A 24,114-nucleotide genomic window follows, 5' to 3' on the forward strand; every position below is an offset into this window, starting at 1 on the left:
CATGAATTAATAAAAGATAGATGTACTGCTGTAGACATCTGGTGTTGGGTACTGTGCTCAGTAACCCTAGCTCTTTCTGCAGGGTTTTGGCCAACAACAATTAATAATCAATAAGGCCTCATCACACTCCATGGAGGAGCAGTAAGTTTTTGCCATGAACCAATTCATATCACTCTCTGATTGCCACATTCTAACTGGTTTAGTCACTAATTGAAGACTCTATTGCAGAAAATGCTCAAGAGGCAATTCTGTATGCTGAAAGCCCAGGGAAGGCTCCCACTGGACCTCCCTCTGAGACCAATGAAGGCCTGGCTCCTGGCAGGGAAAGAGTCTTCCTGGAGTAAGTGCAGTGTTCTCAGACTATTTTTAAATACGAAGTACGAAACTTTATACTTCATTTAGGTAACTTGAGTTTATCACATCAGTACACAAGGCCAAATAATAACCGAATGTATCAAAATATATTAGATGATAGCAATAGTTTGATAGATAGTGTAGACAGACACAGTCTGATACATTTCCATTTTCACATGAAGGCGTGAGGCAGAGACATGGAAGAGATGGAGGAAGGTCTCTGTAGCTGAATTGGTGAGGACTATGTAGAGCAAACAGTACACCCACTGTAAAGCACTTCAAATATCAGCAAGCTCATTTTTGTACCCAGAGAAAAACAATAGCTATCAGTTCAAATTCATAATTTCCCCCATCATTTCAATGATGGACCAGTGTCCAGTCTCACCTGGTACATCAACGGTCTTTTAATGACATATTATGTTGTTACATAGACTTGGGATGCAAAGAGGGGCCTGGAATTACAGGAAACAGAGACAGAGATAGTTATCCTGCTCAGTGGCCAGAGAGTTCAGGATGAATTAAGGATACCAAATGTCATCGTGGACACTGCGCCCGACGGAGACATCCAGCTTCTGAAAGAGGAGCGTTGGAAGTTGAACTTCTTGCACCTAAAGGATGAGACATGCCTGGCCACTGAGGTAAGACATAAGAGCCATCTACAATGCCAATATTGTTTCTTTGAATAAAATGTCAAGCATCTTTGTCGTTTCTTTGTATAATATGGTGGTAAAAGTTGGTCAATATTACATAGGAGTTACTATCAACGTTGGATGTTTTTGGTTTGTTTTATTTGTGAAACAGCTATAGGATATCAATCAATCACATTTATTTATAAAGCCCTTTTTACATCAGCAGATGTCACAAAGTGCTATACAGATAGTTATGTATGTCACTGTCCATTTACAGCTCTCTGAGCTTTATGGACATTCTGAGACCTCTTCAAAGGAAACTCTAATTGAAGAGAAAAGACCAAAGACCAAGTGCCCGGCCAGTGTCGCTGGGGCTGCTGACATTGACAACACCAACGAGGAGGCTTCAGTGGAGTCTCCGAATAACAATGTGGTGGATGTCCAGGCTGAACCGCTGGCCCTGGTCGGTGTGGAGAAAGAGGCTGCTGGAGATGGAAAGGTCCTCAGCAAGGTGGTGAAGCCCAAAGTGTGGCTGAAGGAGGGTTGTAAAGATCAGCTAACCCGAAAATTCTATGATATGATTGCGGAACTACCAAAGGTAAGGAACAAGAAGCCTGTTTCGTAAATGAAAGGTCAAGTGTCTTTCCAAGTTGGGTGTATCAGAGTTGTCTCAAACTGGACAATATTACAAATTAGCTTCTATACATTTTGACTTTAGATGTCTGTGGTATGTTTTGTGAAAAAGGACAGATATTGTTTTGTTCTTACTCTTTCATTGCTCTGCATTGTCTATTTAGTCCTATTTCGGATCCACTGAGAGCCTTCCTGAGATGTGTGGCAGAGGTCCTGAGGTGTGTAGCAGAGTGCCTGAGGTGTGCAGCAGAGGTCCTGAGGTGTGCAGAAGCGTGCCTGAGGTGAGAAGCGGAGGTCCTGAGGTGATGTGCAGAGGTCCTGAGGTGAGCAGCAGAGGTCCTGAGGTGTGCAGCATAAGTTCACAGGTGTGCAGCACAGGTCCTGAGGTGTGCAGTGGAGTGCCTGAGGTGTCAAATGCAGTGGGAGAGGTGTTAAGTGACACAAAGAAGACAGAGGCTACTGGAGCCCTTCTGAACACTGGAAATGGCCTGAGAAAGGTGGTGCAGCTATCCAATGAGAGCCGTCCTGAGGTGTGCAGCAGTCCCGAGGTATGCAGTGGAGTGCCTGACATGTGCAGTGGAGTGCCTGAAGTGTTCAATGGAGATCCTGAGGTGTGCAGGGGAAGTCCTGAGGTGTTCAGTGAGGTGCCTGAGGCACCAAACGCAGTGGAAGAGGTGTCCAGTGACAAAAAGAAGACAGCGGCTGCTGAAAACCTTCTGGACACTGAAAATGTCCTTAGCAAGGTTGTGAACCCCAAAGGGTGGCTGAAGGAGGGCTGGGAAGATCAGCTGCACAGAGACTTCAATAATATGATTGCAAAACTCCCAAAGGTAATGAACAAGAAGCCTGTTTTGTAAATGAAAGGTCAAGCATCTTTGAATGTTGGGTGTATCAGGGTTTTCTCAATCTTGACAATATTATAAATTAGCTACTATAATCTTAGACTTTGGATGTCTGTGGTATGTTTTTTGAAAAATGACAGATGTGTTGTTCTTGCTCTTTCATTACGCTGCATTGTCTGTTTAGTCCTATTTCGGATCCACCGAGAGCCTTCCTGAGGTGTGCAGCAGAGGTCCTGAGGCCTCAAACGCAGTGGAAGAGGTGTGCAGTGACACAAAGAAGACAGAGTCTACTGGAAATCATCTGAAAACGGGAAATGGCCTAAGCAAGGTGGTGCAGCTATCCACTGAGAGCCGTCCTGAGGTGTGCAGCAGTCCTGAGGTGTTCATCAGAGTGCCTGAGGTGTTCAGTGGAGGTCCCGAGGTATGCAGTGGAGTGCCTGACATGTGCAGTGGAGTGCCTGAAGTGTTCAATGGAGGTCCTGAGGTGTGCAGGGGAAGTCCTGAGGTGTTCAGTGAGGTGCCTGAGGCACCAAACGCAGTGGAAGAGGTGTCCAGTGATAAAAATAAGACAGCCGCTGCTGAAAACCTTCTGGACACTAAAAATGTCCTTAGCAAGGTGGTGAAACCCAAAGGGTGGCTGAAGGAGGGCTGGGAAGATCAGCTGCACCGAGACTTCAATAATATGATTGCAAAACTCCCAAAGGTAATGAACAAGAAGCCTGTTTTGTAAATGAAAGGTCAAGCATCTTTGTAAGTTGGGTTTATCAGGGTTGTCTCAATCTGGACAATATTATAAATTAGCTACTATAATCTTTGACTTTGGATGTCTGTGGTATGTTTTTTGAAAGACGACAGATATGTAGTTCTTGCTCTTTCATTACGCTGCATTGTCTGTTTAGTCCTATTTCGGATCCACCGAGAGCCTTCCTGAGGTGTGCAGCAGAGGTCCTGAGGCCTCAAACGCAGTGGAAGAGGTGTGCAGTGACACAAAGAAGACAGAGTCTACTGGAAACCATCTGAAAAAGGGAAATGGCCTAAGCAAGGTGGTGCAGCTATCCACTGAGAGCCGTCCTGAGGTGTGCAACAGTCCTGAGGTGTGCATCAGAGTGCCTGAGGTGTTCAGTGGAGGTCCCGAGGTATGCAGTGGAGTGCCTGACATGTGCAGTGGAGTGCCTGAAGTGTTCAATGGAGATCCTGAGGTGTGCAGGGGAAGTCCTGAGGTGTTCAGTGAGGTGCCTGAGGCACCAAATGCAGTGGAAGAGGTGTCCAGCGACAAAAAGAAGACAGCGGCTGCTGAAAACCTTCTGGACACTGAAAATGTCCTTAGCAAGGTTGTGAACCCCAAAGGGTGGCTGAAGGAGGGCTGGGAAGATCAGCTGCACAGAGACTTCAATAATATGATTGCAAAACTCCCAAAGGTAATGAACAAGAAGCCTGTTTTGTAAATGAAAGGTCAAGCATCTTTGTAAGTTGGGTTTATCAGGGTTGTCTCAATCTGGACAATATTATAAATTAGCTACTATAATCTTTGACTTTGGATGTCTGTGGTATGTTTTTTGAAAGACGACAGATATGTAGTTCTTGCTCTTTCATTACGCTGCATTGTCTGTTTAGTCCTATTTCGGATCCACCGAGAGCCTTCCTGAGGTGTGCAGCAGAGGTCCTGAGGCCTCAAACGCAGTGGAAGAGGTGTGCAGTGACACAAAGAAGACAGAGTCTACTGGAAACCATCTGAAAACGGGAAATGGCCTAAGCAAGGTGGTGCAGCTATCCACTGAGAGCCGTCCTGAAGTGTGCAGCAGTCCTGAGGTGTGCATTAGAGTGCCTGAGGTGTTCAGTGGAGGTCCCGAGGCCTCAAACACAGTGGAAGAGGTTTGCAGTGACACAAAGAAGACAGAGGCTACTGTAAACCTTCTGAAAACGGGAAATGGCCTATGCAAGGTTGTGCAGCTATCCACTGAGAACTGTCCTGAGGTGTGCAGCAGTCCTGAGGTGTGCATCAGAGTGCCTGAGGTGTTCAGTGGAGGTCCCGAGGTATGCAGTGGAGTGCCTGACATGTGCAGTGGAGTGCCTGAAGTGTTCAATGGAGGTCCTGAGGTGTGCAGGGGAAGTCCTGAGGTGTTCAGTGAGGTGTCTGAGGCACCAAACGCAGTGGAAGAGGTGTCCAGTGACAAAAAGAAGACAGCGGCTGCTGAAAACATTCTGGACACTGAAAATGTCCTTAGCAAGGTGGTGAAGCCCAAAGGGTGGCTGAAGGAGGGCTGGGAAGATCAGCTGCACCGAGACTTAAATAATATTATTGCAAAACTCCCAAAGGTAATGAACAAGAAGCCTGTTTTGTAAATGAAAGGTCAAGCATCTTTGTAAATTGGGTGTATCAGGGTTGTCTCAATCTGGACAATATTATGAATTAGCTACTATAATCTTTGACTTTGGATGTCTGTGGTATGTTTTTTGAAAAACGACAGATGTGTTGTTCTTGCTCTTTCATTACGCTGCATTGTCTGTTTAGTCCTATTTCGGATCCACCGAGAGCCTTCCTGAGGTGTGCAGCAGAGGTCCTGAGGCCTCAAACGCAGTGGAAGAGGTGTGCAGTGACACAAAGAAGACAGAGTCTACTGGAAACCATCTGAAAACGGGAAATGGCCTAAGCAAGGTGGTGCAGCTATCCACTGAGAGCCGTCCTGAAGTGTGCAGCAGTCCTGAGGTGTGCATTAGAGTGCCTGAGGTGTTCAGTGGAGGTCCCAAGGCCTCATACACAGTGGAAGAGGTGTGCAGTGACACAAAGAAGACAGAGGCTACTGTAAACCTTCTGAAAACGGGAAATGTCCTTAGCAAGGTTGTGCAGCTATCCACTGAGAACCGTCCTGAGGTGTGCAGCAGTCCTGAGGTGTGCATCGGAGTGCCTGAGGTGTTCAGTGGAGGTCCCGAGGTATGCAGTGGAGTGCCTATCATGTGCAGTGGAGTGCCTGAAGTGTTCAATGGAGGTCCTGAGGTGTGCAGGGGAAGTCCTGAGGTGTTCAGTGAGGTGTCTGAGGCACCAAACGCAGTGGAAGAGGTGTCCAGTGACAAAAAGAAGACAGCGGCTGCTGAAAACATTCTGGACACTGAAAATGTCCTTAGCAAGGTGGTGAAGCCCAAAGGGTGGCTGAAGGAGGGCTGGGAAGATCAGCTGCACCGAGACTTCACTAATATGATTGCAAAACTCCCAAAGGTAATGAACAAGAAGCCTGTTTTGTAAATGAAAGGTCAAGCATCTTTGAAAGTTGGGTGTATCAGGGTTGTCTCAATCTGGACAATATTATAAATTAGCTACTATAATATTTGACTTTGGATGTCTGTGGTATGTTTTTTGAAAAACGACAGATGTGTAGTTCTTGCTCTTTCATTACGCTGCATTGTCTGTTTAGTCCTATTTCGGATCCACCGAGAGCCTTCCTGAGGTGTGCAGCAGAGGTCCTGAGGCCTCAAACGCAGTGGAAGAGGTGTGCAGTGACACAAAGAAGACAGAGTCTACTGGAAACCATCTGAAAACGGGAAATGGCCTAAGCAAGGTGGTGCAGCTATCCAATGAGAGCCGTCCTGAGGTGTGCAGCAGTCCTGAGGTGTGCATTAGAGTGCCTGAGGTGTTCATTGGAGGTCCCGAGGCCTCAAACACAGTGGAAGAGGTGTGCAGTGACACAAAGAAGACAGAGGCTACTGTAAACCTTCTGAAAACGGGAAATGGCCTATGCAAGGTTGTGCAGCTATCCACTGAGAACTGTCCTGAGGTGTGCAGCAGTCCTGAGGTGTGCATCAGAGTGCCTGAGGTGTTCAGTGGAGGTCCCGAGGTATGCAGTGGAGTGCCTATCATGTGCAGTGGAGTGCCTGAAGTGTTCAATGGAGGTCCTGAGGTGTTCAGTGAGGTGCCTGAGGCACCAAACGCAGTGGAAGAAGTGTCCAGTGACAAAAAGAAGACAGCGGCTGCTGAAAACCTTCTGGAAACTGAAAATGTCCTTAGCAAGGTGGTGAACCCCAAAGGGTGGCTGAAGGAGGGATGGGAAGATCAGCTGCACCGAGACTTCACTAATATGATTGCAAAACTCCCAAAGGTAATGAACAAGAAGCCTGTTTTGTAAATGAAAGGTCAAGCATCTTTGAAAGTTGGGTGTATCAGAGTTGTCTCAATCTGGACAACATTATATATTAGCTACTATAATCTTAGACTTTGGATGTCTGTGGTATGTTTTTTGAAAAACGACAGATGTGTTGTTCTTGCTCTTTCATTACGCTGCATTGTATGTTTAGTCCTATTTCAGATCCACTGAGAGCCTTCCTGAGGTGTGCAGCAGAGGTCCTGAGGCCTCAAACGCAGTGGAAGAGGTGTGCAGTGACACAAAGAAGACAGAGTCTACTGGAAACCATCTGAAAACGGGAAATGGCCTAAGCAAGGTGGTGCAGCTATCCAATGAGAGCCGTCCTGAGGTGTGCAGCAGTCCTGAGGTGTGCATTAGAGTGCCTGAGGTGTTCATTGGAAGTCCCGAGGCCTCAAACACAGTGGAAGAGGTGTGCAGTGACACAAAGAAGACAGAGGCTACTGTAAACCTTCTGAAAACGGGAAATGGCCTATGCAAGGTTGTGCAGCTATCCACTGAGAACCGTCCTGAGGTGTACAGCAGTCCTGAGGTGTGCATCGGAGTGCCTGAGGTGTTCAGTGGAGGTCCCGAGGTATGCAGTGGAGTGCCTGACATGTGCAGTGGAGTGCCTGAAGTGTTCAATGGAGGTCCTGTGGTGTGCAGGGGAAGTCCTGAGGTGTTCAGTGAGGTGCCTGAGGCACCAAACGCAGTGGAAGAAGTGTCCAGTGACAAAAAGAAGACAGCGGCTGCTGAAAACCTTCTGGAAACTGAAAATGTCCTTAGCAAGGTGGTGAACCCCAAAGGGTGGCTGAAGGAGGGATGGGAAGATCAGCTGCACCGAGACTTCACTAATATGATTGCAAAACTCCCAAAGGTAATGAACAAGAAGCCTGTTTTGTAAATGAAAGGTCAAGCATCTTTGAAAGTTGGGTGTATCAGAGTTGTCTCAATCTGGACAACATTATAAATTAGCTACTATAATCTTAGACTTTGGATGTCTGTGGTATGTTTTTTGAAAAACGACAGATGTGTTGTTCTTGCTCTTTCATTACGCTGCATTGTATGTTTAGTCCTATTTCAGATCCACTGAGAGCCTTCCTGAGGTGTGCAGCAGAGGTCCTGAGGCCTCAAACGCAGTGGAAGAGGTGTGCAGTGACACAAAGAAGACAGAGTCTACTGGAAACCATCTGAAAACGGGAAATGGCCTAAGCAAGGTGGTGCAGCTATCCAATGAGAGCCGTCCTGAGGTGTGCAGCAGTCCTGAGGTGTGCATTAGAGTGCCTGAGGTGTTCATTGGAAGTCCCGAGGCCTCAAACACAGTGGAAGAGGTGTGCAGTGACACAAAGAAGACAGAGGCTACTGTAAACCTTCTGAAAACGGGAAATGGCCTATGCAAGGTTGTGCAGCTATCCACTGAGAACCGTCCTGAGGTGTGCAGCAGTCCTGAGGTGTGCATCGGAGTGCCTGAGGTGTTCAGTGGAGGTCCCGAGGTATGCAGTGGAGTGCCTGACATGTGCAGTGGAGTGCCTGAAGTGTTCAATGGAGGTCCTGTGGTGTGCAGGGGAAGTCCTGAGGTGTTCAGTGAGGTGCCTGAGGCACCAAACGCAGTGGAAGAGGTGTCCAGTGACAAAAAGAAGACAGCGGCTGCTGAAAACCTTCTGAACACTGGAAATGGCCTCAGCAAGGTGATGCAGCTATCTACTGAGAGCTGTCCTGAGGTGAGCAGCGGAGTGACCGAGGCGTTGAACTCAGTGGCAAAGGTGTCCAGCGAAACAAAGAAGCGGAAGAAAAATGGCGTTCTGCGATTCTTCCGACGTGTGTGGAAGTTCTTCACATGCACCATCAGCCTCCCCAAAGAGGACTGACTCAAGCACAAACACACACACACACAACTCTGGGACACACTCTGCATCTGAATTTCTCCACCATCACCACCTTTCCTTTGAACTGCCTATTTTTAATAATAAAAATAAAGGGGATCTGAACCCCAACAAAAAAACTGTTTTCATTAGTGTTCTTCATATAACTTGAAATTCATAATGCTTGAAATAACATTTTTATTAATTAATTATCCAGACTATTAAGCTGTTTGAGAAGTACTTATTAAGTACTTATTAATCACAGTATTACTGCATTACACACTAGTAAATATGTACGAAATCATTTGAGACACTTTGCATATTAATGTAAGTTTGTGGTTGAATGGCTCTACTGTGGGATATTTTCCTGATCAAAACCAAATCAAACTTTATTTTCAGAGCACATTTCTTACAGATTATGCATTTCAAAGTGCTTAGCAAATAAAATAAAAGGTTAGAAAGACACAAATAGGTTTTATAAATGAGACAAATTAAAATAGTAAAACAATAACAGTGGACATGAGAGACTAATGCATTAAAATAAATGAAAATAAATAAGATATATACAATAGATAGTATGACTAAGCAGAAGCATGGCTAAAAAGGTATGTCTTAAGCTCTTCAAACTGTCTACAGTTTCTGAGGCCCTCAGATCCTCCGGCAGGCTGTTCCAAAGGCCAGGACCATAGTGGCTGAAGGCAGCCTCACCAAACGTTTTGGTTCTCACCTTTGGAACAACTAAAAGAGGATCTGAGGGACCGACCGGGCACATACAGTATCTTAAAAGCATGTCAGCTCAGCTGGTAGAGCACGGCGCTTGCAACGCCAAGGTAGTGGGTTCGATCCCCGGGACCACCCATACACAAAAAATAAAATAAAAATGTATGCACGCATGACTGTAAGTCGCTTTGGATAAAAGCGTCTGCTAAATGGCATATTATTATTATTGTTATTATTATTATTCAGGTGCAGGGCCACGTAGTACTTTAAAAATCAATACAGCTATTTTAAAATAAATTATAAAACTACAGGCAACATTTACATTTACATTTACATCATTTAGCAGACGCTCTTATCCAGAGCGATTTACAAATTGGTGCATTCAATTTAGGATAGCAAGTGGGACAACCACTTTTTATTTTTATTTTTATGGGGTGGGGAGGGGGAGGGGGAGGGGGGGGTAGAAGGATTAATTTTATACTATTACAGGTTGTTATGATGAGTTTCTCAGGTATCAAAGAATCAAGGATGCAAGGATATTCTTAGACATTCTGTGGAGATTTCATACCAAGTATTTATTGAATCACGAGCTCGTGGGTTCATCTAACAAACGGACATGGCTTTGCCCTTCGTCAGTTGAACTAACTAGACAAAGAAGACCCTCTATCTTATATAGCCTTTTGGTTCTCATTCCTTTCACATACATTTGGCAAGTCTCCATGGGCACTCCCTGTCTTTGAAGTTCATCACTTTTTACCCCAAGTCAGTATACTAAACATCACTCATGCTATCCTAAACATCACTAATCTACCTTGACATAATGGAATGTAGACTTTGTGGCCCCAAACCACTCATCTCTTAACTCTTCCTCTGTCCTCACAACACTATGGCATGACATCATTATACCATAAAAACATCATATCAATCCACTCTTTTTTTATTTAATTTTTTTGTGGTAAGTGACATGACTTAACCCCAACAATGCACATATAACTTTATACAAAATACAATATTCTCCCATCAGTAGTACACACATCTCTGACTAGATCCTAAACTATGCTAGATAACTGAGAATTGATTGCTTCCACCATTAATACCTGAATCCAACTCCATTCTCCATATATGTAATCAACAAAGGTATAAATTCTCAGTCATTATGCGATATCAAACCTCTCAAACCTCTATAAACTCAGTCTGAGTAAAAGATAAACACATAATTAACTACTATATATTCATGATAATAATCTATGTAGTCAAAACCCCATTTTTATATATATAAGGAAAAATCCCACATAGATCATTATCCCCCCTTTTAAAATAACCCCTATTTCTGAGACATGCAATCAAAAAAAACATACATAGAAATAAATTGTGACCATCATGACATCATCCCCACAAATACAAATATAATAATATGCCATTTAGCAGACGCTTTTATCTTTTTTTTTTTTTTTTTTTTTGTATGGGTGGTCCCGGGGATCGAACCCACTACCTTGGCGTTACAAGCGCCGTGCTCTACCAGCTGAGCTACGGAGGACCACACAAAGATCCGTGACACTTTGTAAATTACATGGATGTTACAATATATGCAAATGAATATATCAAAAATAGAAATAACTTCAGTCTTCTTACTTTTACTTATTTATAGGTTCACACCATTCTATGCCAAATTATCCCTTATTATGCATTAAGATACCATCTGTATTTACCTCACTAGAAGACAAAAACACAACAGTTTAATTAATTTCATTTCTAAACCAATAAATCCCTATAAACATTCACCATATGACAAATTATTATGCTTTAACAATTATTCCTAATACCAATTCCTAATATACCTCCCAATTTCTATTATATAAACCCTTTAAATACATATAACCGAATGGAATGACAGTCAGTTGATTCCTGAAAAATCTGAAAAATCTTGAAATTATTGGAGGTATATAACTCTGTTCCTCCACTCAGGTACTCAGCCATAACCCACATCTCATCATTGTCATTCCTCAAACGTCGTCCTCTATCACCTGATAATTGTCATCAACAGTATCCTCATCTCTAATCGTCAATTTCATCGTAGCCTTCTGTATCATTGGTTGACATGATACCTGTTCAATCTCCCCTCTATCCATACCTCCTTTGTGTTAGAAAAGTCCTACAATGTTACATATAGATCTAGGAATCTCTCTTTCTTACTTGCCCCTCCATCAAGGTAGCCATCAACACCTATTACTAACCTTCCCACTTGGGTGTTGTCCATCAATGACTTCATTCATCCTTTACCACCACATAGTCTCCAAGTTGCAAAAAATGTCCAGATTCTCCCGGTAGGTCTGTCAGAGAAGCCATCACCTTTTCTAAAGAAAGTCTGGATAACATTGTTAGTTGAGACACAGCATGCTACTTCAACCTTTCTTCTTATCCTTCCTGATAAGCCTTTTAGATTAGGAAGTGCACATTCTTGCATCTTGTTATAGTCACTAATGTCATAGAAAGGCCTCCTCTAAATTCTGCCTTATACCACAAATACATTTTCCCCTAAAACATTTAATCTAACCCATAACACATGACTTTCTACTGCTGATATTCTTAATACAATATGCATATATACCAATAAATCCTCATACCATCAATACTACCCCCTTTTTTGAACACATGAGTCACAACGTGATTCATGCTTTCGAAAACAAAACACCAACATTGTTAATTAAACCCTAAAAAAATTAAATTAAAAAGACAACCTTTGATAATACCTCCATTTACTTCTATCTCGTAAAGTAATCCAAGATTAGTATACATAACTATCAACAGTTATCCCTCATTCAGGATAGCTCTCTCTCTCCCTTGTTATTATATAGCCCAAATCATATATATTAAAATCAAATTATAAACCACAATCAGTTATAATAAATTACCCTCAACTCAGTAAAATGAACTATCTTAAATTTCTCAGCCCTTGTTTCTCGGATTACTAGTGTGGATGATCAGATCACACCAGCAAGTCAGAACAGAGTTCAGAGGTCATTGAAATCATTCAACGAATTGATAGTATACTAATCATTACCAACATTCAAAACATCTAATAAATGTTATGTACCCCAAGTGTACATAAAATCCTCATGACATTTATTCTCATAAGAAATCATGTATACCCAAAACTCAGTCAAAAATAAAAATAAAAAGTCATTGTGTGTGCTCCTTTAAGACGCATCACCTTTGACCTGTTGAAAATCCCCTTAAATAAAAATAACAACCTTTTATAACATCATCCTAGGTGAGTTGTGTGTTTATTTGAAAAACCCATTTGGAAAACAAATAAAACAAACATGGCCAGGCTTTATTTAATTTGGTAGCTCCCTATTACAACCTAAAAACAAGACTACTTAATTTTACTAACTAGTTCCACACTAGCTCAGGGCAATATTCCAATGAGATAAAGAAATGCCCTTTCTCCTGGAATAGAAAGTATACATGTTGTTAACATATAATCAACAATCCAAAGATAGTAATTACACACAAAACATGATACTGTTATGATTTAACTGGATAGAACCCAAATGCAGACAAGTACACCAAGCCAGAGAAGTTTTAACAGGTTTATTTACAATGTTCAAAGTCCAGGTTTCCAAATATAGGGGAAGAGCAAGTCCAGGTACAGGGAGGGTAACAGATCCAGATCAGGGCAGGTGTGGTACCGTAATGTCCTAGTGTCCGTGGTGAGTCCAAAAGAGAGGTCCGGTAATGGAGAGCAGGATGGTGGTGGCAGGAGTGAAGCGGAGGCAGGAGTCAGGTTCCAAATATCTGTGGCACAGGAGAAAAAGTAAATATAACAGGCCAAAAACACAAAGAGCAAAAATAACCAGGTTGAGTCGGCGCGAGACTAACATGGTCGTCTTGACTATGATCTGACGATGAGTGGTAAGTTTGACCGGGTCTTAAAGGCTGAGGTGATTATGGTGAATGAGCTGCAGCTGGAACCCTGACTCCCGCACACCAGACTTCACTCCTGCAATCAAGGACAGACAGAGGGGAGGGAGAGAGCTACCTAGCAGTAGTAGGCCTAACAGTACCCCCCTCTCACGGACGCCACCTGGCGGCCGAGGGGTTTATCGGGATGTAACCTATGAAACTCTCGGACCAGAGCAGGATCCACAATGAAGCTCCTGGGCACCCAGGAACGTTCTCGGGACCATAACCCTCCCAATCCACCAGGTACTGGAAACCACGACCTCGGCGGCGAACATCCAGAAGTCGCCGGACAGTGTAGACCGGACCCCCACCCACGATCCTGGGCGGAGGAGGGGACGAGAGGCGGGCACAGAGGGCTAACCGATACAGGCTTAATCTGGGAAACATGAAAGGTGGAATGAACCCGTAGGGAGGCAGGAAGCTGTAGCTTAACCGCGCAGGGGTTAACAATAGACAGTATCTTGAACGGTCCTATAAAACCGAGGCGCCATCTTCTTAGACTCCACCTTCAATGGAAGGTCCCGTGACTTCAGCCATACCTCTTGACCAGGAGAGTAACCGGGAGCCTGGGACCGTGACGGTTGGCTTGCCTCTGCATGTACGCCCGAAGCTCGGGACAGAGCTACCCTGGCCTTCCTCCAGACCTTGAAGCAGCGGCGCATGTGGGACTGCACCGAGGGTACCGCAAGTTCCCTCTCTTGGGAAGGGAACAGGGGAGGTTGATAACCCAGAGCACACAGAAAAGGAGACAAACCAGAGGAAGCGTTAGTCAAGGTGTTATGAGCATATTCCACCCAGGGGAGCATGGAGCTCCATGACCCAGGGTTAGACCCAGTGACACAGCGAAGAGCGGTCTCCATCTCCTGGTTCGCTCTCTCGGCTTGCCCGTTGGTCTGGGGGTGATATCCAGAGGACAGGCTGGATGTAATGCCCAAAGCTTTACAGAAAGCTTTCCACACCTGGGAGACAAACTGGGGACCCCTGTCAGAGACAATATCCGTGGGTAGACCATGAGAGCGGAACACATGTTCAACCAAAATATCAGCCGTCTCTCTGGCAGTGGGCAGTTTAGGTAGGGCCAAAAAAATGAGCGAACTTAGAAAAACGATCAATCACCGTAGAGAATGACAGTCTTACCAGACGAGGGGGGAAGTCCAGTGACAAAATCCATAGCGATATGCGACCAGGGCCGGCTGGGTATAGGTAGAGGTCGTAGATAACCAGCGCTGGCCTGGGTGGAGTTTTTACTTCGTGCACATACCGTACAAGCAGCAATGAAGGCTCGAGTGTCCGCCTCCATCGTGGCCCACCAGAACTTCCGTCGCACAAAGTCAAGGGTCCGCGAAACTCCAGGGTGACAGGTAAGGGGAGACGAGTGAGCCCACTGAAGTACCTGGGAGCGAGCAGACTCAGGGACAAACATCCGGTTAGGAGGACCCCTCCCAGGGTCAGCTTGATGATGTTGAGCCTGTCTAACAATCCCCTCGATGTCACATGTGATGACTGCAATACTGCAGGTAGGAGGCAAAATGGGTTCAGGGTTACTACCAGTATCAACAGCCGAATGAACACGAGACAGGGCGTCAGGCTTGACGTTGCGTGACCCAGGACGGTAAGACAGAGAAAAATTGAATCTCCCAAAAAATAGTGCCCACCTGGCTTGACGGGGGGTTGAGCTGCTTCGCTGACTGGAGGTAAGCCAGATTCTTATGATCCGTCCAAACGATGAAGGGTTGTTCGCCCCCTCCAACCAATGTCGCCACTCCTCGAGAGCCAGCTTAACGCGCGAGCAGTTCACGATTGCCAACATCATAATTCCTCTCTGCCTGAGAAAGTTTCCTTGAGAGAAAAGCACAGGGATGCAGTTTGTTATCTTCAGGGAGAACGTTGCTGACAACACTGCACCTGCCCCAGTGTCGGATGCATCCACCTCCACGACAAACTGGCGGTCGGGGTCCGGCTGCATCAGAATGGGAGCTGAGGCGAAGCGATGTTTCAGTTCTTCGAACGCTGATTCGGCCCCTTCATTCCAAGCGAACGGTCGTGAGATGGAGGTGAGAGCGGTGAGTGGCGCCGCAATGCGGCTGTAGTCCTTGATGAACCTCCTATAGAAGTTCGCAAACCCCAGGAATCGTTGAAGTTGTTTTGCGGGTAGAGGGAGCTGGCCAGTCCGTGACAGCAGAGATCTTAGCTGGGTCCATCCGCAACTCCCCCTGAGCTATGATGTAACCCAAAAAGAGGTCTCAGACACATGAAATTCACATTTCTCCATCTTCACAAACAGTTTGTTCTCCAACAACCTTTGCAACACCTGGCGCACATGCAGTTCATGTTCCTGGGAGGACTCTGAGAAAATCAAGATATCATCCAGATAGACAAAAACAAACCGATTCAACATGTCCCGAAGGACATCATTGACTAGTGCCTGAAAAACAGCAGGGGCATTGGACAACCCAAAAGGCATAACCAGATACTCAAAATGTCCCAAGGGTGTGTTGAAGGCAGTCTTCCATTCATCATCCTTACGAATGCGCACCAGGTGATACGCATTTCGTAGATCCAGTTTCGTAAAGATGGTAGCACCATGAAGGAGGGGAAAAGCAGAATTAATCAAAGGCAGAGAATACTTGTTCTTAATGGTGATGTTGTTAAGTCCACGGTAATCAATACAGGGTCTGAGGGTCTTATCCTTCTTAGCAACAAAAAGAATCCCGCTCCTACAGGTGACGAGGAAGGAACGCATAATACCTGCCGCCAAGGAGTCCCGAATGTAGTTCTCCATAGCCTCCGTCTCCGGCCGGGAGAGAGATTGTACAGGCGACTGCTGGGGGAGCGGGGCTCCTGGCTGGAGGTCAATGGCGCAGTCGTAAGGCCGGTGAGGAGGAAGAGAAGTAGCTCTGTGTTTGCAGAAAACGGATGCCAGGTCATGATACACGTCAGGAACAGCAGAAAGATCCATGGACTCCAGTGGAGGTTGAGGCACAGTACTGGCAGGAGTCTGAGCAGAACACAAACAATTCACATGACAAAATGTGCTCCATGAAACAATGCTACCTGTCACCCAATCAATGTGTGGATTGTGTCTTATGAGCCAGGGGATACCAAGGACCAGGGGAGTCTGTGGGCAGTCGATAATATGGAATTGAATGTTCTCCTGATGATTTCCCGACACTCTAAGACAAACAGGAACAGTCTGATGGGTAATACGGGTCAACAATTGTCCATTTAGACCCTTAGCCTGCAGCGGACAGTCCATAGGAACAGTCTCCAAATCCATTTGTTGAGCCCACTCTCTATCCAAAAAGCTTTCGTCGGCACCAGAGTCAATCAGCGCACTAACAGAGAAATTCTGGGACTGCCACTGAAGGGATGCCTGGAGCAGAATGCGGGGAGAAGAGGAAGAATCCGCTGCTCGGCTCACCAAAACTTCTCCCATTAATGATGAGCCGGCCCTTTTCCCCGGACGAACTGGGCAGGAAGGAACGAAATGACCAGCTTCTCCACAATACAGGCAGACCCGAGCCTGAATACGACGTGCACGCTCCTCTGAGGACAACCGTGCACGACCCACCTCCATGGCCGGGTTCAGTGCTCCTCGTATCGACTCGGGAAGACACGGCTTTCTCCGTAGGGACGATGCAGGGAGGAGTTTGTTGATGACAGACAGGTTGCTTGGAACTAACACTCCTCTCCCGGCGGCGCTCCCGAATCCGATTATCCAACCTGATAGTGAGTGAAATAAGATTATCCAGCGTAGGCGATTCATCATATGACACCAATTCATCTTTTAAAGTCTCAGACAAAGCATTGATGAACACTCCTTGTAATGCCTCGTCATTCCAACCACTCACTGCTGCTAAAGTCCGAAACTCCACTGCCATCTCCGCCACACTGCGAGCCCCCTGCCGAAGAGAAAACAACCGTTTCGCAGCCTCCTTGCCTCGTACTGGGTGGTCAAAAACCTTCCTCATCTCCGTGGTGAAGGCAACGAAGCGTTGCAAATGTCCGACTGACTCTCCCATACCGCGGATCCCCAGGCACGAGCGGAACCGGCTAGTAGAGTTGATAAGGTAGGCAATACGGGCTCTTTCTGAGGCGTAGGTGAGGGACTGTTGTTCAAACACTAGCGAGCATTGAGTCAAAAAATCGCCACAGGTTCCCATGTTCCCGTCATAGCGCTCTGGAGCAGGAACAAAAGGCTCTCTGATCTGGGCTGAAGGGGTAGTAAGGGCAGACACTTGATTGGAGAGTAATTGAACCTGATTAAGCAGCACCTGACTGTCCTCAGCAATCGTCTTAAACAGGGTATCATGTTGGCCAAGTAAAATGCCCTGATTGGCTATGGCAGTCCAAATTTGAGTGCACTCTGAGGTGGTATCCGAGCTACTGTCTGCTGGGTTCATGTTGGTCAGATCATACTGTTATGATTTAACTGGATAGAACCCAAATGCAGACAAGTACACCAAGCCAGAGAAGTTTTAACAGGTTTATTTACAATGTTCAAAGTCCAGGTTTCCAAATATAGGGGAAGAGCAAGTCCAGGTACAGGGAGGGTAACAGATCCAGATCAGGGCAGGTGTGGTACCGTAATGTCCTAGTGTCCGTGGTGAGTCCAAAAGAGAGGTCCGGTAATGGAGAGCAGGATGGTGGTGGCAGGAGGAAGCGGAGGCAGGAGTCAGGTTCCAAATATCTGTGGCACAGGAGAAAAAGTAAATATAACAGGCCAAAAACACAAAGAGCAAAAATAACCAGGTTGAGTCGGCAGCGAGACTAACATGGTCGTCTTGACTATGATCTGACGATGAGTGGTAAGTTTGACCGGGTCTTAAAGGCTGAGGTGATTATGGTGAATGAGCTGCAGCTGGAACCCTGACTCCCGCACACCAGACTTCACTCCTGCAATCAAGGACAGACAGAGGGGAGGGAGAGAGCTACCTAGCAGTAGTAGGCCTAACAGATACATACATCCACAGTCCTATCTCATCAATAATCATTTGTATCAATCTCACTCCTCATAACTACTCCATAAAAAGATTATATAAAACCTTTCACAAAATTAAAACCACTCAAAATTCCTCTGAGTTTACAATGATTCTGTTGAATTGATCACCCTTCAGATCATATCCTCTTTAAATCTCACCATGATTATTGAACCCCTACATCTTCTCCTTGTGATCCCACATCAAACAAACCATTATCATTTACTGTATCAACAACATAGGAAATATCAGCTACCCCTTTTAATGTTCCTAACTTCCCTCTAAATGTCCAATTTCATACATTATCCAATACAATCATATATATAATATAATATTATATATAATATAATATATAATATATATAATAATATAATAATATATAATATGCCATTTAGCAGTACTCCTCTTAAGTAAGACTAGATATCTTATCCCCAGCATCGATTAAAAAAAATTGATACGTTGTGTCCTACTTTACCCCTAACATAATATTATAGGAGACTTCCATCAATCCAGGAAAAAAAACTCCCACTTAGAAGACACTAGATAATAACACGTTTTATTAAGTTAAGTACACCTTCCACTATAAACCTATAACCCCTTTTTAGTAATTTAATCATTGCAAACTGTTGCATTGATGTTATTAAAATATAAACCTATTGTTTCATAATCCAAAACCCATAAAAAGATGTCTACTTAATCCATTATGCCAACAACAACAACTATCTCCCATCATTCAACGTACCATAAACAGATTATCGTTATCTGAAGTAATGAACCATTTGCATAACTCACGGCTGTTTAAACAAACTATATAATGTCATAAAAATTATTATGAAATTAGCCTGCCCAACTACCTCATCCCTATATTGTTATTTATTTTGCTCATTTGTACCCCAGTATCTCTATTTGCACATCATCTCTTGCACATCTATCATTCCAGTGTTAATACTAATTGTAATTATTTTGCACTATAGCCTATTTTATTGCCTTACCTCCATAACTTGCTAAATTTGCACACACTGTATATTATATGTATTTCTGTTGTATTTTTGACTTTGTTTTGTTTTACCCCATATGTAACTCTGTGTTGTTGTTTTTATCGCACTGCTTTGCTTTATCTTGGCCAGGTCGCAGTTGTAAATGAGAACTTGTTCTCAACTGGTTTACCTGGTTAAATAAAGGTGAAATAAAAAATAAAAATAAATAAAAAAATGATCAATTATCAAATATCGTTCCTTATTCAACTATCTAGACATGTTCTTCATTAGTAAATCGTCTCCACAAAGCAATACTACTTAATAACATATTCTCATTCTCCTAAATAGAAATAATTACTTCTATTAAACAATCCCATTCAACATCAAGTCAACCTGTCTCATCACCCAATTAAATTACTTACTTTTTAAACCCTCTACAATATATATCATACTCTACCGCTAATTTTCCTCATAACAGTACCTCAACAGATGAGAAATTAATTTAAAGTTATAGTCAAAACCAATAAAACATACATTCACCGATATGCAATTTTAATTACTATGTTATCCTATCCGACATGGATTGGTAGGACAACATCTTTCCTATTATGTTATCAATGAAACCAGTAATTCACGTCAATAGCATCAATGTAAAAGATTTGCTTTCTATCCCTTACTGGTTTCGAATCAGGGACCCTCTGCACACATCGACAACAGTCACCCTCGAAGCACCGTTACCCGTCGCTCCACAAAAGCCACGGCCCTTGCAAAGCAACTACTTCCAGTTCATAGAGCAAGTGACGTCACCCAATGAAAACCGCACTAGCTCTCACCTCTAACTAGTTAGCCATTTCCTGCCGATAATATTCAACCTCCTATGACATCCTACAAAATACGCGATCCTTGTACACCTAACGTAACCCATAATGTCCATTTCAGCGCTCTCATGTTTCAGCAAGCCCCAATGGTTAATACTCGCAGACAAAAATGGAAATTCTTCAATTTTTACTACCAGTCCTAATAAAACACACTTTCAAACAACGTTCTGCATTTACCTCTATCATAGGGTTTAAAAACGAACTTAACAACATTAACCATCCTAAATTGCCATAGTAACATCATGTTTGGTTCAGTTTATCAACTAAAATCATAGCCACGCAATGAAACCATCACTCCGCCATTTACAGAATGAATGAGATCTAGTCAACTATCCTTTCTAAGTAGGCTACAAGTAACACCAAACACTTGCTGTAGTTTACCAAAATATATTGAAATCATCCATTTATCACGATCCAATTTATTTATAGACATATTCCACCATTCTCACTCATTTAATCTATCAAAACCTTATTCAAATGCCAAAAAAATTTACTATCACGCACTCTTCTCTCCATACTCGTTAACATTTTTACATTTGAGTCATTTAGCAGACGCTCGTATCCCAAGCGACCCACAATTAGTAAGCTCTTACATTGTTATACTTATACCAGCCCACCTTGGGAATCGAACACACAACCCTGGCGTTGCAAGCACCATTCTCCACCAAACGAGCTACAAGAGTCCTGCTATTTAAACCACACACGCTTCAAATCATACATTCAACATCACCAAACCAAATACTCCGTCGTACCCATTCAATCAACACATCAGCAGTGGAATGTACACTCATAAATGCAGATTGATACTCCATGCCTTGAAATGATAAATAGATTTCCACCAATAGCGCCATTACAATGATTTCTCATCTTACCCTCTGATACAAAATGAAGTTCCCTCACTGTACTACGTTAGCTCTACCATTATAATTATTTCAATTGAACCCTCTATTTGCTTTGTACTATATTATACATTACGTCTGAAACAACATTACTTATGGTCAGTTTATTCCACTATCACATGATCCAACAACGGTATAAACTTAGAAAACCCATATTAATTACTTTCTTCACCCACGACGCATGTCTACGTTTGAGTGAAAAAATATAATACAGACATGGCACTCTAATTATGATTTTGTCATTACCATTTCCAAATCGTCACAACTCCTTATAGAACGTTAGAAAGTTCTATATATTCACATGAAATAATCCCTTCAGTTAGTTTAACAATCCTCATTCAACCCAAATCAGCCTCTCCTTCATTCTCTCAGCGGAACCAAAAAAAAACATACTGTAATTTCCAAGGACACTGCCGTTCCTGTCCCAGAAAAATCAGACTCTTCCACTACTTTCTACAATAACATCAAGCTCTATTTACCCCTTATAAATACTCTTCTGAGGATATTCTTTATCACCCATGCAATGTTAGTAACTTTCAGTGTTAGTAATTTAAATACTTGCATCAAATCCACTTCTGATAATGTTTTTTTTTTTATGTAGTTCGCCTTTAAATGTCATTTTTGGTGCTATTATTCAATATGTTACCTGTCATTGGCTCCATCTCCTAGCCCTTTTGCGTAATTCATCCACAGTACTTATTGTGACAGGGCTTGTATAACACTGTTGAGGCCTTGAACCTCTTCCCGACTAACACTTTATGATGAATCTTTCACATCAAAGGCCTTAAACCTATTTTATGAACTTCATGGTGACTTTTTCACAGCAAAGGCCTTAAACCTATTTTATGAACTTAATGATGATTCTTTCACATCAAAGGCTTTAAACCTATTTTATGAACTTTTTGATGATTATTTCACATCAAAGGCCTCAAACCTATTTTATGAACTTCATGATGAATATTTCACATCAAAGGCCTCGAACCTATTTTATGAACTTTATGATGAATCTTTCACATCTGTCATGAACCCTGCGTCCTGAGTCTGTTCCTGCCTATGTTGCCATTTTTTCTGCTCTAAATCCAATCTGCCTGGTTGCCGGGCGACGTTGCTAGGCGGGAGATCTCCCGTTTACCCGCACCTGCATCTCATCAGCGATCTGCACACCTGGTCCTGATCGTCACCCTTCATAAGCTCTGACCTGACATCCATTCCCTGCCGGATCGTTAGCCATGAACAGTATGTTTGTCAGCGTATCAGCCTTTGAGTTTCTAGCGTTAGTTTTGTTGTTTTGCACCTTGTTGGCTTGCCGTGTACTTACCTCCGTTTTGTTTCTATCTACAGTCAATCTCCCGGAACCTTCACCCAACCCCTGCCTGGTTGTCGGCGGCTGCCGAGCCATTATTGGATCTGCCACTGCACCTCCACCAACTCATCTCCGCCGCCCGCTCTGTCCCCTGGATTATTCTGCATCGTTTTTTTGAATCTGTTAAATAAATACTCACCTTCGTTTCAACTCACCTTGTCCTGGTCTGCTTCTGGGTTCTGGCTTAGTAAACCGTGACAGAACGATCCGGCCAGAAATGAACCCAGCGGACCTGGACTTTGTTCGCCATGCCATTACCCATCAGGAGAAGATGTTGGGACAACATAGCACGGCACTACAGGAGATAGCGTTGTCAGTTCGGAACTTTTCTACCAGTCTGATGAAGATCCAGGCTCAGCTCAGTTTGCCGGTGGAGAATCCACTACCGGTTTCACCCATCTCGCCTGCCGCTTCTGGAGCTGTGCCCTTCCGTGAGCCCAAGGTTCCGACGCCTGATAAATATGAGGGGGAGTTGGGAAGATGCCATTCTTTTCTTATGCAGTTTGGATTAGTGTTCTATCTACAGCCCCACTCTTATGCCACAGACAAGGCTAGGATAGCCTTTGTCATTGAATTGCTGCGTGGTAGAGCTCTGGAGTGGGCTTCAGCCGTATGGGAACGACAGGACACCTGCATGGCTTCATACCAGGAGTTCACGGCCGAGATGAGGAAGCTGTTTGACCATCCCGTCCGAGGTATGGACGCAGCTAAGCGCCTGTTTTCTCTTCGCCAAGGAACTCGCAGCGTTGCCGACTTCGTTATCGAATTCAGGACATTGGCTGTGGAGAGTGGGTGGAATGAGGAGTCACTGCAAGCGGCCTTTTACCAGGGGCTGTCGGAGCAACTCAAGGATGAGTTGATCTCCTATCCGAGCCTAGTGACCTGGACAGCTTGGTAGCCTTGTCTATTCGGGTGGATAACAGAGTTCGAGAGAGAAGGAGGGAGAAGCAATGGGGCCCGTCCAATCAATCAGCTTCTCAGTTTCCAGTCGGGTCAGGGGGTGGACCAGAATGCGTCGATCATTGTCCACCACACAGGATTAGTGGAGAGGTCCTGCCTCCAGATTCTGAACCCATGCAAGTGGGGCGGCACGGGTTAACCAAGGAGGAGCGCCAACATAGACGTAAGACCAACTGCTGCCTCTACTGTGGTAGTTCGGGACATTACATCTCCACTTGTTCCCGGCGGTCGTCAAACTGCTCGGCTCGCTAAAGTTGGGAGGACTTTTAGCGAGCCAGTTTCAACCTCTCAATACCTCTGTCAGACCCCGTTTCCCGGCTACCCTCATGAACAGGAATCAGAGTTTAGCGATTAACGCTTTCGACGATTCAGGTGCCGATGGAAGCTTTATTGATGCCGACGTGGTGGAACAGCTGGGGCTTTCCAAGGAGTGATTACCGGAAGCCATTGAAGCTACCACTCTGAACGGCAGTAGTCTGGCACGTATCACGATGAGGACTGAACCGGTTAAGATGCTGTTGTCAGGGAATCCTTCTGAGGTTATCTCATTCTTCATTCTGCCTTCTTCCCATGTTCCTCTGGTCCTTGGATACCCCTGGCTGAAAGAACACAATCCCACATTCGATTGGGTGACTGGCAAGGTAACTAGTTGGAGCATTGATTGTCATGCTAACTGCCTCAAGACTGCCTGTTCCCAATCTGTTCCCAGTCAGGTGATTGAGGCTAAACCCCCAGATTTGTCCCTGGTTCCCGAGACATATCACAATTTGGGGGAAGTGTTCAGTAAGCAGAGGGCTCTGTCACTACCTCCCCACCGACCATATGATTGTGCCATAAACCTGTTCCCTGGAGCTGTCTATCCCAAGGGACGGTTATACAGCATCTCCCGACCTGAACGTGAGGCTTTGGAGACCTACATCAAGGAGTCCCTAGCTGCTGG

The 24,114-nt window shown here is 44.4% G+C and overlaps 2 protein-coding genes across 2 annotated transcripts; both read left to right on the top strand.

Moving 5' to 3' along the window:
- Positions 1–1,236: 1,236 nt before the first annotated feature.
- On the top strand, positions 1,237–7,248 carry LOC123487283. Its single transcript, XM_045218467.1, has 10 exons — positions 1,237–1,581; positions 1,781–2,446; positions 2,643–3,161; positions 3,358–3,876; positions 4,073–4,774; positions 4,971–5,672; positions 5,869–6,063; positions 6,247–6,549; positions 6,746–7,165; positions 7,237–7,248. Exons 1-10 carry the CDS (start codon positions 1,237–1,239, stop codon positions 7,246–7,248), a joined length of 4,383 nt encoding a protein of 1,460 aa, XP_045074402.1.
- A 153-nt stretch (positions 7,249–7,401) lies between these two features.
- LOC121561601 lies at positions 7,402–8,493 on the top strand. The gene is made up of 2 exons (XM_045218472.1): positions 7,402–7,447; positions 7,644–8,493. The coding sequence occupies exons 1-2, from the start codon at positions 7,427–7,429 to the stop codon at positions 8,436–8,438; spliced, it is 816 nt and encodes a 271-aa protein (XP_045074407.1). The 5' UTR covers positions 7,402–7,426; the 3' UTR covers positions 8,439–8,493.
- Positions 8,494–24,114: the final 15,621 nt, after the last annotated feature.

Source organism: Coregonus clupeaformis, unplaced genomic scaffold (genome assembly GCF_020615455.1).
Source record: "Coregonus clupeaformis isolate EN_2021a unplaced genomic scaffold, ASM2061545v1 scaf1600, whole genome shotgun sequence".
In the NCBI taxonomy this organism is placed as follows: Eukaryota; Metazoa; Chordata; class Actinopteri; order Salmoniformes; family Salmonidae; genus Coregonus; species Coregonus clupeaformis.

Coding starts and splice junctions, on each gene's coding strand:
- LOC123487283 (XM_045218467.1), top strand. CDS start 1,237: ATGTATGTCACTGTCCATTTACAGCTCTCTGAGCTTTATGGACATTCT. Junction 1,582..1,780: donor TGATTGCGGAACTACCAAAG/GTAAGGAACAAG, acceptor TTGTCTATTTAG/TCCTATTTCGGATCCACTGA. Junction 6,064..6,246: donor AGGTGTGCAGCAGTCCTGAG/GTGTGCATTAGA, acceptor AGCAGTCCTGAG/GTGTGCATCAGAGTGCCTGA.
- LOC121561601 (XM_045218472.1), top strand. CDS start 7,427: ATGATTGCAAAACTCCCAAAG. Junction 7,448..7,643: donor TGATTGCAAAACTCCCAAAG/GTAATGAACAAG, acceptor TTGTATGTTTAG/TCCTATTTCAGATCCACTGA.